Here is a 14,826-nt window from a genome sequence, read left to right as displayed (position 1 = left end):
TTATGTACTTGTCAACTTCTTGTGCATGAATAATTTGTGGTGGTTGGCACAAAATCTTGATCCATGTAGATAACATCTGATAGTTAAACTTGGTTTACCAATGCAAATGGTACATAGGGTTTAACCAAATGGGAGATGTTAGCAGGAATCTCATAGTGGCAGAGATTCAACCCCCCAGCAACCGAATTGGTCGAGTGGCCAAGTGGGGATCACCCAATCCCTTAGTGGAACTAATCCCCTGCAACCGAACATTAGCCTAAGGGTGGGAGTACATACTCCCAGGAGTACAAAAGAGGAGCTCTAGGACAGAACGAAATCATATACTCTGGGTAGATGGCACAGTGAGATAAGGACTAGGACGGAGCGAAGCTGGGGTGCAAGGAAAAGCGACCTAGATTTCATAATTGTGATTTTAGCATGCCAGAGAAACACATCAACATGAACAAAAAAAATAGCTAAAAGGGGTTATGAGTATTGCAGCCATTACCACTTAATCCAACAATAAACATAACAACAAAAGTTGGCATCCATAGTAAATACATACCTGCACATTACCAATAAGAAGGGCAAATAAGACTAAACCCGATATCGAGACAAAAACAGCAAACAAATTCTCCCATGTGTAAGTGCTTGTTTTCAGATTTTGACCAAGAGAGCTGCGATAGGTAAACCAATACATAAATACAATATCGAATTCAACATTCCTTGATGGAGTACAAAAATAGTTAGGGGAGGGGCTAAACCTTAGACTTTGCAGACCCCACCAAAAGCAATAGAAAAATTTCTCAAAGAAACTCGTCGATTGTGAAACAGTTCGGAGAGCCGGTAGGTAAATTCCAAAGGTTGGGTCTATATCGTCGCTGCCATTTGTCAGACAGACATTTTGCAGGAAAATATTGTCTCTAGCTGTATTACTCCCGCAATATAAAGATGCAAAGTTACAGTTTATCTTGCCACATTCTTTTCTCCAGCAGGTATCTTCTCGCTGAATGGAAAGAAGGTACCAAAGGGCTCCAAACACCTACAAGCAGTTACAGTATCAGCCCTTCTTAGTATCTTGAGTATGGCTATCAGCTAACCAAATATATGCAAATAATTGCAAGTCATCTAGAGATTAACCCTCTTGTGAAGAAATTAATCATCATAGTATACAGGCTGATTTAAAATCATTAAGTTATTCGGGAAGATATTGCTTAGTGAACTAGTATTTGCTTAGGAGTGGACGTACAACCCCACCACCTACAGGGCTTCTCCTACAGTTTTTTTTAGGGAAAGGATAGCAGATCATATAATCTTGGGAGAATCAGAAATACAGTCCAGTTGCACACACAAGTGCTGCTAAGTCAGCTGGGAGAGGATTGTGCCACATAATCTCCATTCTGCAGTTCTCTTTCGAGAAAAAACAGTATTTGATTGGATAAGATGTTCAGCGCCTCAACGTTTCCAAATCACCATCAAACCAGATCAGATATTCCAGATATATGATCCAAAAGTGTCAGCGATACGGGAAACAGGGTCCCCCAGGCCCGCTAAAGATGGGCCTAACACAGCACCACGAAGCTCAAGGAAAGGGAGGGAAACCTTGCTGTGGGCTCCCCAAGCACAAAGGCATCCGGCGTGCAAGAAACCCAGGAAGGTGGTTGGGGTCCTTTCCGACCACCCGAACTCCCCCGAGTACCAGCTCTGCTCTTGTGGGCCCTTCGGGGGACCCACCAACTGGTGAAGTATCAATACAGGTCTGACTGGCTCTCTTCGGGTTTTGGTTCGAACCCAAGGGCCGACCGGCACATTAAATGTTACCTGCATACCTACGATACGATGAACAGTAAGCCGGTTCGCATCATTCTGAGGCGATACAGCCTGCCATGTATCAGAAAAGTGACAGGCGCAACCCACCTTTCTGACTACAAACCCAATTGGGGGCGGCACGTCTCTCCACCACTGATGGATGGGGCCCTGCGAGCTGTGGGCGGATGGGCGACTTGTTTTTGTCAAACACCACCTGTGCACGCCAATCTATTTTCTGACGGACCCGCATGGGCTGTGCAGACTACACTGTTCAGTTTGTTTGTGACATATTTTGTAGCAGGCCATTGTGGTGCCCCCCGTCTTTTTATAAGGGGGGGACCAAAGCCATGCAAAGGGTTCACATTTTGGAGAAGCATAGCTCTACAGTAGACTAGCGCTCAACACTTCAGAGGAAAAAAGAGAGGAAGAGTTCATCCTGTAATCATACATATCAACATCAACAGATCAAGAACACAAGCAGGACGTAGGGTGTTACACCTCGCGGTGGCCTGAACCTGGGTAAAAAAAAACATGTTCTTTGCTGAAGTGATTTGAAGTGTTTTTGCCCCTGGCTGAACAAAGAAAAGAGGGATCTCCCAGGTCTTCAATATCGACGAATTCCCCGTCGACATCTGGCGCGCCAACTAGGGGGCTAAGGCTTCAGGTCTCTTCAGATCATCTTCATCAACCATGTCCTCATCCGCGCAAAGACCGAAGCACTCCGGCGCAGCTGGCGAAGCCCCCTCGGACGGCGTTGCACCATCCGGCAGCCGGCTCCCTTTGGGCACTCACTGGTCGGCACGTTGCTGGCAGAGTTCGAATACGGAACCCAAGCGTCCGCGCTACATAACGCGTGTGTCCTTCAGCACTTTCCCGTTCTGATGGAGGAGTCTCCTAGGAGTTTTTGGCTCCAGAAAATTGTCGGGTTGATGGGCATCGCCCGTCGCCAAGAGGCCCCCGCGTTCAAACAAGACTTGTGTCCTCCCGCCCCGGCACCAACAAGGGTCTTCCATCGCTGTGCCCGCCAAGCCTCGCTTGACGGGACCAAGAACACCGCTCCAGGCCCCACCTCACGATCACTGCTTCCGTTCTTGTACGTGCCGGGGATCTTCGTGACACCCCCTACAGCAAGAGGAAGGCTGATGCCCCCAAAAAATGGACTAACGAGTGGTGCCCTGAGCACCTCTCCGATAGACATGCCCTCTTGGACTGGCGAGACACCAAGGCATTTGCCGATAATCGACGCCGAGCACGCCGTGACATGAAACGCAGCACAGGGTTGTACGAACAAGCGCCATCTCCGCCACATACACGACGAGGATGATGCTCGCCATGGCCAAGACGACTTCTTTAGCTCCCACGGATCCAAGGTTGTGGCGTGCATCCATGGGGGCGCTTGCATGCCCACTTCACGTCAGACAACTCAAGTTGTTGGCACGGGAGGTTAACCCGGTACTCCCAAGCGTCAAAGCATCCCAACCTCGGGCAACGAGGCCTCTTCATCTTCAAGCTCCTCAAGAAGTCGGGTCCCTTCGAGTGGACCCCCGAGGCTGATCGGGTGCTCCAGAATATCAAGCGGTATCTCACTTCTCAACAACAGCGGTTGCCACCAAGACCTGAGGAACCGCTGTTGTTGTACATCGCCGCCCCCCCCCCCCCCCCCCCCCCCATGTCGTAAGCGTCGTCCTGGTGGTGAAGCGGGAGGAGACGTCGGAGCCCAAACATGGGTCAGAATCCCCGGCTTAATCAGCATCAACTCTTAGCGCCGGATCTGGGCTACCAGTGCATCCAAAGGAGACAACCATCATCAAGCAAACCTCTAAGCCTAGGCTCCCCTCCAGCCTAGAGCCAATGGCCGGGCCCAACCTCCCTTCCAGCCCCAAACTAATGGTTGAGCCCAAGCTCTCATCCACATTGGCCCATGAGCCCGAGCTTCCACCCACCCATGCTCCTTTCCAACCCAAAACAGGCGACCAAGCCCAAGCAAGCTCTCATCTAGGCTGGTGTCTGAGCCCAAGCTCTCATTCGACCTCGAGCAAACCAAAGAGCTCGAGGAAGCGTCTCCGACTCTGGGGCGGGTTGTACAACGTCCTATCTACTTTATCAGTGAAGTCCTGCGTGATACCAAGTCGCGGAATCCAAAGATCCAGAAGTTGCTCTACGCGATCTTGGTCGCATCAAGAAAGCTGTAGCATTATTTCCAAGCCCATAAGGTGTCCGTCGTCACATCCTTCCCGCTCGATCGCATCTTTCACGACCGTGGGACAATCGGCCGCATTGTAGAATGGGCGATCGAGATCGGGGAGTTTGACCTTCATTTGATCAGCTCCCATGCCATCAAAAGTTGCACCCTTGCCGACTTTGTGGTGGAATGGACTCGTGTGCCCAAAGACAAGGTGGAAGAACTATTCGCGGCCCCAGGGCACGAGAATCACGAGCACTGGACAATGCATTTCGGTGGATCCTTCACGCTCCTAGGCACGGGGGTTACAATTGTTCTCACCTCTCCAACGAGCGAACAACTCTAATACGTAACACCAACTCCTTTTCAAGGATGCTACCAATAACATGGCCGAATACAAGGGACTGCTTGCCAGCCTCCGGGCCGCAGTCCCCCTCGGAATCCGTTGCCTACTCGTCAAAGCTGACTCGCAACTACTCATCAACCAGGTGTCCAAGGAGTACCACAGCTACTCATCAACCAGACGTCCAAGGAGTAGCAATGCTCAGACCCACGGATTGCAGCATCCAAGCCCAGGTCAAGAAACTGGAGCGGCATTTCGACAGCCTGCAAATGTTGCACGTGAAGCGCCACGTGAACCGAATCGCTGACCACTTGTCATGACTGGTTTCCCGTCAGGAGCCGATCCCAGTCGGAACCTTTAAAGAAAGGCTCTTCCAACCGTCCGTCTTGATCGCCGATCAAGACAAAGGAGCTTCTTGATCGCCGATCAAGACAAAGGAGCTTCCTCTTGCTTCGGCGAGGGTGCAGAGGTGTCGCCTTCTGCAGGGAATCAATAGATCAAGAACACAAGCAGGCGTAGGGTGTTACATGTCGCGGTGGCCTGAACCTGGGTAAAAAAAACTGTGTTGTCGGTTGAAGTAATTTGAAGTGTTTTAGCCCTGGCCGAACAAAGAAACACCGTCGACGAAAAGGTCACGATGTCATGCGAACCATTGTGCTTAGGAATAAACTTGCTAATATTTTGAACCTTTTACATATTTTATCTTAGAAAGTTCCGGCAGGTTAAAAAAATAGATTCATCTCACAAGTTGGGACATGTTTCTGCTTTGAAGTTTGAAGAACAAGTTTACATGATAAAAACTGAGTGAAAAACAAGGACTGATTTGCACATAGTAGTGACCTTTAATCTACCAAGACATCGGCTTAAGACAAGATGTTTCTCACTACGACAATTTCATTGTTTGTGCATATGGTTTAGCATGTGATAATCATAAAATGCATTGTGTGTTCCATAAAGAAAAAGAAAAACAATATCCCATGTGCTTTGCTATGTGACATTGTTGTTTGCACTACCTCGAGGAATCAAAGTTCACAAACATAAATTTCGAATGCTCACTAGGAGAATATTTTTCGAAAACAAATCCTTATGGGCGTGTTTGGTTGCCTGCATTAGGTCCAACCAAGCCCACGCGGGAAGAATCCGGCCTGTTTGGTTGCCCGCATACACTATTGGGCCTGCATCGCACTAACTTTAAAGCACCTCTGGGCTTGTCTCGCTGGGAAAGCTCAAATTGGCAGTTTCTCCAGAGCCAGGCCCGCTCGATGCACGTGAGCGGCGGGAACTGCACGCGCGGAGCCATGCTCGAGAAGCCGCGTTGCTTCCCGAAGCGCCGGCAGTTATTACCCTCACCGCCCCCTCACCACTTTGTATCCCCTCTGCCCACTCTCACCGACGGCGGTGGTAGCGACGGCGTGCAGCAGATCGGAGAAGAGCAAGGCGACCACCGGCTTCCGCATCATCACCTCCGGCACGACAATGGCAGTAAGCACTTTTTTCACCTCCTCACGTACTCATTCGCATTCGATCCGCGTTTAGGTTCGATCCGCGTTAGGGGAATGGGGAATCGAGGTAAATAGCCATAGGATTGATCATAACATCGTCATGAGTTTGTGGCACCGATGGATTTGAGGTTACCGATCGGGATTGAGTACAAGGGTATTGGGGGAAAATCTTTCACAGTAGTTCTAGATCTTAGCCTCGGCTACCCTGGAGGCGTTTGGAGCGGCGGTTACCCTTGCCCTTGTTCTTCTCCTCGAGCTGCACCACCGTCTCTTCTTGCTCGCCGGAGTCCAGATCAATTGGCATGCTTCGGTGTCCTGGCTCCGGCGCCCTTACAACCATCGCCACCGCAACTTCTTCCACCTCCATCGCCACCGCTTCTTGTTCCTCCTTCACCGCCACCACAGTCCATGTCGTGAAGTACGTTGCGGCACGATGGTCGTGTGGACGCCTGTACTCTATGTACTTGGCCCCCTTGACCTCTGTCGGGCGTCGCCGAAGTCGGCTTGATTCATGGCCCAGCGAAGATGTCAGACGACATAGCGCCCTTCGCTAGGTCAGGAATCAGCGTCTTCAACTCCTCCGGCGTTGCCTTCTTCAGCACCGCGTCCAACTCTTTTTGCATGTTTGCCATGCTGGTGAAGTTGGAGCAGACTTCCATGGTGTTCTCGAACTTGGTGCGGTCACCGAGCGAGCACTCGAGGAAGAAAGCCCTCCATCCAATGCCCCAAGGGAAGAGGTTGGGATTGCTGCTGGAGTTCATGGCGGTAGATAGGAGGGAGAGTGAGAGACAGAGAGATGACTGAGTGAGATGACGGGTAAGTAGTGACCGTGAGGATGGGTAAATAAAGGGGTTATGGACGATAGGTTTTAATGGCGATCAACCTTGGAACTTTGTGCTCTTCATAATGTGCGCTCTTCGTAATGCAGATCGACACGGACAACAAGGGCAAGGAGGTGGTGCTGCCCATGGAGGTTGAGCCGGCCACGCCTGAGGAGGTGGCCACGGATGAGGATGTGGTGCCTGAGGAGCCCCCTTGCGGCAAGTGTCGTAACTACGGCCACTACCATGAGGAGGGAGGTCCAACCCACTCCTGCAAGGTGATCCTTGCCCCTCAGCTTGAGTGCATCCCGATGCCCCTGGACTTCACCAAGCACTTCCCGGCGGTGCCGCAAGAGTTCAAGCTCAGGGCCAACACCGGCTGCTCATGGAAGGTGACTGTCTGGCTGATGGACGGTAGGGTGACCCTCGATCAAGGTTGGGCCCCCTTCGCCGCCATCCATCAGATCATGATCGGCTACATGGTGACGTTCAAGCTGCTCACTCCGGACATGCTCAAGGTCATCGTCTTCAACGACGAAGGCATTGAAGTGGTCACCAAGTGCAACAAGCATGACAAGGCCTTCACCGTCAACGTCTAGGACTGCCCTTCCTATGCTCCATCTGGTTTAGTTTCTTATCGTACTGCTTTGCATCCGAACTGATATGTTTAAGTGTGGCACTTTATTTAAACTACGGCTAGCTATGGTTTAAACTATCTTCTGTTGTGTGTGCATGATTGTTTCTTCACGCCGTTGTGTGTTGGTAACCCCGCCAACAAGTTGAAGAGGTTACCAGACAATAGTTGTTGCATCGAACCAAACACCGAGTAGTTGCGTGAGCCGAGCCAATGCAAGCAACCAATCGATATGCCAAAATTGCTAGCCTAATGCGAGAGGCCTAAATGCGGGCAACCAAACAATGTGCAGATGTCAGACTTTTGGCCTGTTTTCCTTCAACCAGGCTGGGTTGAGCCAGGCTGAGCTAACCAGGCCCGGCTCCTACGGCAACCAAACACGCCCTAGCTGTATCTACTAATTTATCCGTATTGATGTGAGATCGCATGATAAAATTCGTTCGGGAATTATCTTCGGTCACAAATAGAGAAGTTTTATCAAGCAATAATTATTGGGTTACCACTTAGGCTCTTACCATCAAGAAAAAACTATATACAATGAACTCAAATCAGCATGGATTCAGAATTCGATGTTATTAATTAAGTTTAGAGACAGAAAAGGGAAATAAATTAACTTGCATTCTTCTTACTAATTAGTGAGCGGAGCACTTACATGGCTAGCGAGCATATAAATTAAAAGGTTAAAAGCAGCACCAGCCCATGCGGTCTCTGTAATTATGCCAGCCGACCTTGTGATTTGAAGGTAGAGTGGTATTATTCGAACGAGCCGAGGCACGTACTGACATGTAACAATAACCATCAGTATATCTTTTGCCTCCATAACCTTGGAATCTTTGAGATGGGGTAGCACTAACAATACAAAAACCTGGTTATTGAAATGATGTCGTTATTGTTACATATTTGTGACAAAAGAGATTCTAAAAACGCAATATTCCGCATTTGTTTCATTCAAATTTAAGAATAGTATCACCCAGTTAAGAACAGTGACTGCATTCAACCTCTTTTTTATGTCATAGGTGGAAAGTATCTGCCCTTTTTGGCATGTTCTATAAGTATCCCAAAGCTTCAATCATACCAAGTAAATGAATAGTACAGCATTAGCTTATAACTCAGCATTTTAAATACAGAATGCCCCAAGTAATTATTGTCTCTTATAATTCCCAGAGGACAACATTCCATTGGTTGATGTTCTGTTATCAGCAGTTATAATTACTGTGCATAACCACACTAAACATCTCATCTCGTTGATGCGCTTGATTGCATAGATGCTCCATAAGTCCATATCTTTGTGCATTCTGGGCCATTAGGCCCCATAAATTTTAAGTACACTAAAATAGCTAACAGCAACAGTTCCTACTGCCTTCCTAATAAATCATACATCAGAAAACTAGTACAAAAGTGCATGCATACAACTAGTCTTATTGGATCCTAACAAAACCATCAGAACTACAAGAAGCACATGATGTTCAACTGTTGCAGGTTAATGCAGAAAATGGCATACGAAGTACCTGAGGGAGGGGCATAACAGCTAAAAAATCAATCAGAAAGTATGTAGTTAGATACCGCTTTGCTATTGCAAAGGTGTCTTCAACCAAGACACCTCGACCAAATACTCTGGAAGGAGCAACAAATCCTGTTCTGAACTGAAATATTATATGGAGCAAATAGAAGATGTCTGTGAAGAAGCGCAGGATACTTGCAATGGTTGCCAACTTTTTGTCCAGATATAGGCAGTTCTTGACACCATCGATCACTGGGATATAAAAGAATAGTGGGTCCACAGAAACTGCAATTAGACATGATATCACAAATATCTTGTTCCATCTTTGCAAAAATGGCCCTTGAGGATCAAGAACTCTTGTTTTGGCCTTCCTTTCCTCTGGTGTTGATTTGTTCAGGGTTTCAGGGCGTGAACTGTTCCCTAAGAATGAGAAGGCTCCTAGAGTCTTATCCTTTAGTGAGTCAAATGCAGTATGCCTTCCTTCTGAAACTATCTTATCTGAACCGACAGAATACTCTGACCTCCAGTCATGAAACCTGACACACACACACACACACACAAACAGCTAAGGCTACTTGTCAGAATAATGCGCAGGTATGGATTCTTATTTTGGCAGCTCTTTAGATATAATAACTTCGGAATCTGTCAAACATGAACTTTTTGTAAACCATAATGAAGCTGACCTCATATGTTCCCAGTGGAGTAGGTTTTCCTTCGAAATATGAAATTTTCTATTTCTATTTGAAGACACCAAACACTCTTCAGTACAAGGGGAGCATAGAAACTAACCTCACATATCTCTCCTCTCGGAAAGCCATTCAGTCTGCCTAGCACCAGCAGATAGAACAGGACTAGGACCACGATGGGTCAAATCTTCAAGTGCAGCACTGAAGTATCATGTCTCTGATGATCACAGCAAGAGATGAGTAAGCGACCTAGAAAGGCATAGACAGCAGGTCGTTGTAAATTCTTTATAACATAAAAGTACAGTAAAGGGGAGAAAAAAATCTTAGGGCTGAAGAATCAACGAAAGAAATTTAAACTGATCAACATGACCTTGTGTAGCCTGAGAAAATCCAACTGTTCAATTCATTATTTAAAGGGCTTGCTGTGAATACAACAACAAAAAAACTAAGTCATCCTTTTTTTAGGAACACCAAGTACTGCACAACCGCACGTACACACTCATTCACATAGTGCCCACAAAAGACCAGATGCACAGAGAGCTTCAAGATTGACGAAGTCACCACAGTAGCCTCACTGTCGAAGAAAATTTCGCCTCCTGCTGCAGAATATTCCTGTGACACACAGGGTGTCAAACCCAGGGTTTGATCCCTGGTGGGATAGGGGTACAACCACCCTCCTAACCATACAACCACAGGTTGGTTCTCCACTAAGTCTTTTCTCAGCACTTAGCAGACGATCAAACGCAGGTACATAAAGAACATACTAGCAAGTAATTTTTAGTGTGACACCGCTGAACGAGAGCGGAAACTACTCCCAATTCCTCCTGGACGGGTTAATAGCGACCCCATTGCTCACCGCCGGGGCTTGGGGCGACCAGCTATACCTGTTCCTGTTAATCCTTGCCATCGACCCCATTGCTCACCGTCGGGGCTTGGGGGGACCAGCTATCCCCTTTCCTGTTCATCCTTGCCATCGACCCGCTTCAACATATACCTGATGCTGCTGCCGCCTTGGGGGCTCTTTCCCCTCTACCAGGGAGGGACATGATGTTGTGGGTCAGACTCTATGCTGGTGATGCCATCATTTTCCCAAACCCTTACCGTGGCGACATCAACAACCTTCTCCAAATCCTCGAGCAGTTTGGGCGTGCTACTGGACTTTGCATCAACCCATCCGTTGCCAGGGCATTGAACTTGATGGTATCCTTAAGGGGTTTGGCGGCAGCAGGGTAGGTTTCCCGATCACCTACCTTGGGCTGCCGATCACTCTATCAAGGACAAGGCGCGTGCATCTCCAGTTCGTCCTTGATCGGATCAAGGCCAAGATGGCAAGATGGAAGCTCATGAACCATGCGGGCCGGCGGGCTCTCGTGCGCTCCCCATCTTCGCCCTGCACTCCCCGACTTCGCCCTGACAGCAATCCGTGCTCCCACGGGATTTTCCAAAGAAATCGACAAAATTTGCAGAGAATTCCTCTGGGTGCACGAGGAGAAGCTTACTGGTTGAAAGTGCAAGGTCAAGTGGACCTCTGTCTGCTCGCCAATTGCCCTGGGAGATTTGGGCATTCACGACCTCGACAAGTTTGAGCACGAGCTACAGTTGCGATGGCTCTGGCTTAGCTGGCAGGCGCCCTCACGCCCATGGGTGGGCTCTGACTTGCCGTGCGACCAGCAGGACCGAGACTCTTCACTGCAGCCACCTCAGTCAATATCAGGAAGGGCAAGCCCACCTGTTTCTGGGAGTGAACCTGGCTATGCTCTACCCCCTTGTGCCTGATGGGACCAAGGCTCTACGTGCAGTCTAGAAGAAAAGCTAGATCGGTGCGTGAGGCCCTGCTGAATAACAGATGGACTCAGGCATCAGAAACCAACACCTGACGGAAGAAAACATCGCTGAGTTCCTTCTGATTTGGAGCATGCTCAGAGCGTCCGCCATTGTCCTTCACCCGGACATACCAGACGAAATTCTTTGGAAGGTCTCGAGCTCGGGCTCATACAGCGCTGCCCCGGCATATAAGTTACAATTCTTGGGAGGAACTAGATCACCCTTCCGTAGCCTGTTCTGGAAGGCTTGGGCTTCGCGCTGCAAGTTTTTCGTATGGCTTCTGCTCCAAGACAGAACTTGGTGTGCTGATCAGCTGCTATGTCGTGGCTGGCCGAATGAATACTTCTGCCCTCTCTGGACCCGGAATCTTGAGACCTCCATGCACCGATTCTGGCAATGCCCGGGGGCAAAGCAAATTTCGAGGCGGGCCTCGCTCTGGCTGGGGTGTTGGGCGCTGAACCCCCAAGCATGGCCAGAGGTTAACAATTCACTGGGGTTTTGGGAAGCGATCTCAAGCTCAACGACAGCAGACAATGCTAAAGGTGCCAAATCCCTCATGATCATGATCACTTGGGAGATATGGCTGGAAAGGAACAAACACATTGTCCGAGACGAGATTTCTTCCATAAACACAATCATGCATTCGACCCGCCACTCTCTGGATTCTCGGAGAATCGCAAGAGCAATCTGCATGCAGCACCCCTTCGGTGATCCGTCCTGAAAAGATCAGCATGCTGAGCAACCACTTCTCTTTTTTTGGGGTTGCTACCCCCGTCTCTGGATTCTTGGAGAAACGTCAGAGCAATCTGCATGCACCACCCCTTCGATGATCTTCCCCGAAAAGATCAGCATGTCAAGCAACCACTTCTCTCTTTTTTTTGGGGGGGGGGTGCTACACCCACCTTTCCTCCTTTTATCGCTTCTCCAACTATGATGATGTAAATACTGCTCCCTACATATCAAGCTGCACACTACTAAAACTAGGTAAAGGCGTGAACTGACTCGCCTGAGAAGTGGACCGTCCAGTTCCGCTCCCACGAGCGACGCGGGCGAGCCCTTGTGCCGACAAAACTCAGCCGCCTCCCATCCTCTCCTCTCCTACGCCACCGCCGGAGGGCGAAGCCGGCGGCAGCAATGTTGCTTGTCCTCTCAAGGGATTGACTGGCAGCACAGGACATCCAGGCTTCGCGTGGGCATGGGCCTCTTCATGGCATGCGGCGGCGCAGCCGCGGGCTTCCAGTGGTGGCTTGGATGTGAGGCTGCGGCGTGACGACACCTCGACTGCAAGCTTCCTGCACTGGCACAAGTGCGAGGCAGTGGCACGACGGCTTGGAGGCCCGACAACGGGCATGCTTGGGGCGCACACAATGCTCCGATCTGGAGGCGTGGCGCCGATCTGGCGGTTGTGCGCCCCTGATCTAGTGTCCGTTGCGCTCCGCGTGAGCACGCGCTGGCAATGTTGATCTGTCTTTCGCGCTCCAGTTTCGGCCATGTCGGACCCTAAGTCGACGGGCCTAGGCAGGGCTCTCTTCTGCGAGGTTGTAGTTGGTGGTGTGTTCTGTCTACGGCGGCGACCTCGCTGCGGATTGTGGTGGCCACCAAAACGTCTTCATGAGGGTTCCTCTCTCCAGATCAGGTAGCTTACTTTGGCGATGAGATGCAAACTATGGACGATAGCATGACACGGAGGGATGGTTGTGCAATGGCGGCGGTCACGCATCGCATGTAGCTACTGGGATCGCTAAAAAGTGGTGGCAACAACACATAAGTGAAATCGATGGTGGCGCACAACGGCGGCGGTCACACATCGCATGTAGCTGTTGGGATCGCTAAAAAGTGGTGGCGACAATGCATAAGTGAAATCGAAGGTGGTGCTACTCGAGCACCCGGTCTGGAGCTCCAGGGTGAAAGCCTAGGTCTAACCCGAGTTGGTTATATTTCACAATGGTGATGTTTTTACGTTGTTACCTTGTTGAAGGCATTGCTCAGATATGCTTGGACTGGTTCTTTAAGGTGAAAATATAGATTCTAGCCTTGGGTGGTTGGATCCAGTGACATTGGCGCTTGAGCGTCACTCCCTTTCTGAAGGTGTTGCTGCTGAAGAACCTCTTCGTTTGTGTGATGCCATGAGATAGTTGGTGCAGATATGGTCATTGTTATACTTTGTCGCAGATCTTGTTATACTTTGTCGCAGATCTGATCGCTTGGGGGGGACGGGTTTCCTCACCTACTCATAGCTTTGGTGTTATATGACATTATTATTTGCCGTCGTGTTTTTGTGTGCATACCCTTGGTGTCGGCTATGTGCATCTTAGTTATGCAGGGGCTGGGTGTATGCTCATTGTGTTTGTATTCTCTTGATGCTTCGTTTTAAGCCAATAAAATTCACCATTTGTCCAAAAACCTATCACAATAAAAAGGCAGCGGTTGCTGGATCTTTCAAAAAAGAAAAAAAAACTAAAAACTACTCTCAATTCCACAGCGACGAAGCAATTTCTGCACCTAACCACTCTATGCCGGCGAACCAAGTCGGCACTCCAGTGACTCCCTTTCACAACAACAAGGTGCTACCACGGGAGATCACAATTCGCAGCACGCTCTTGACCCGCCCGCGCAGAGAAAAAGCAACGCACACGCACCGGGCAGCTCCGCGGCGAGATCGCGGCACCGGCAAAGTAGCACGCTAGGCACCTAATGGATCTGAAATAAGCGGCGAGCAGAAATGACAGATCCGAGCGACGCGGGGACGGGGGCAGCAGGATACGCCACTGTAGCAGCAGCAGCAGCAGCACAAGGCTTACCCGGACGGAGGGTCTGGGGAGGGGAAGCGTCACCGAAGAGGAGGAAGGGGGCGAGGCGGTGATGCAGTTTAGCCAGTGGGGTGGGTATCGACGACGGGGACTAGACCGGGGTAGCCGGACGCGCTCGCGAGGGAACGAAGCAGTCAGAGTCCACGACGATCCGTTTGGCCGCCCTGAATTATCCCCGTTTGCTATATACTAGCACAAATATCCCTGCATTGCAACAGGAGAAAAATAATAATATCATAAATAATAATCATGACTCACAGACTCCATCTCCCGTGCCGTTTAAGTTCATATTCTCTATTTTAATACGGCATTATTGGATTGGATTGGATTAGATTGGATTGCTGGTGTTTTCTCTTTCATAGATCCATTAGAAACTCGTCATAAGTAGCGACACGATTAGAACATTATCTACATGTATCATTTTCTTGCTTCATGGCACATGCTTATTGTAGAACATACCTACAGAGAGAAAAGTACCCGTTTGTGAACATGCATTCTCTTTTCTTGGTTGCTTCGGCAAATCCCCTCTTTGTGGACAGGTCATCTTCTCATATCCTTTACCTCGAAAAATGCTGCAAAACCTTGTCTGCTTACTCAACTCCTCGTATTGTGCGTTTTCACGACTATTTGTTGGCCGTGCAGCCTTTCGCTTATTTTTTGTGGCACCCAAACCTACCAATGTGTCGTCCATTACTGGAATCAGAATCTTTGCCGTCAGCCAGCTCTTGCCGTCCG

The 14,826-nt window shown here is 49.3% G+C and overlaps 1 protein-coding gene across 4 annotated transcripts; it reads right to left on the bottom strand.

Moving 5' to 3' along the window:
- Positions 1–475: 475 nt before the first annotated feature.
- On the bottom strand, positions 476–14,258 carry LOC125513467 (cyclic nucleotide-gated ion channel 1-like). Of its 4 annotated transcripts, none has more exons than XM_048678586.1 (6): positions 14,083–14,258; positions 9,561–9,706; positions 8,779–9,307; positions 7,923–8,135; positions 744–1,021; positions 476–656 (listed from the first exon to the last, which is right to left on the bottom strand). In XM_048678586.1, exons 2-6 carry the CDS (start codon positions 9,587–9,589, stop codon positions 491–493), a joined length of 1,215 nt encoding a protein of 404 aa, XP_048534543.1. In that variant the 5' UTR covers positions 9,590–9,706; positions 14,083–14,258; the 3' UTR covers positions 476–490. The 4 variants fall into 4 exon arrangements, with proteins under 4 accessions (XP_048534543.1, XP_048534544.1, XP_048534546.1 ...); XM_048678587.1 differs by having other exon boundaries at positions 9,561–9,674; XM_048678589.1 differs by lacking the exon at positions 14,083–14,258 and adding an exon at positions 13,921–14,060 and having other exon boundaries at positions 9,561–9,674.
- Positions 14,259–14,826: the final 568 nt, after the last annotated feature.

This window comes from Triticum urartu, chromosome 6 (genome assembly GCF_003073215.2).
Source record: "Triticum urartu cultivar G1812 chromosome 6, Tu2.1, whole genome shotgun sequence".
NCBI lineage: Eukaryota > Viridiplantae > Streptophyta > Magnoliopsida > Poales > Poaceae > Triticum > Triticum urartu.
This window is presented reverse-complemented; position numbering and strand designations above follow the sequence as displayed.

Bases quoted from the DNA above. Each gene is read 5' to 3' on its own strand.
- LOC125513467 (XM_048678586.1), bottom strand. From the start codon at position 9,589: ATGGCTTTCCGAGAGGAGAGATATGTGAG. The intron at 8,136-8,778 runs GTACTTCGTATG...TTCAATAACCAG, and splicing joins CTGTTATGCCCCTCCCTCAG to GTTTTTGTATTGTTAGTGCT. The intron at 1,022-7,922 runs GTAAGTGCTCCG...AACTGCTTGTAG, and splicing joins TTTATATGCTCGCTAGCCAT to GTGTTTGGAGCCCTTTGGTA.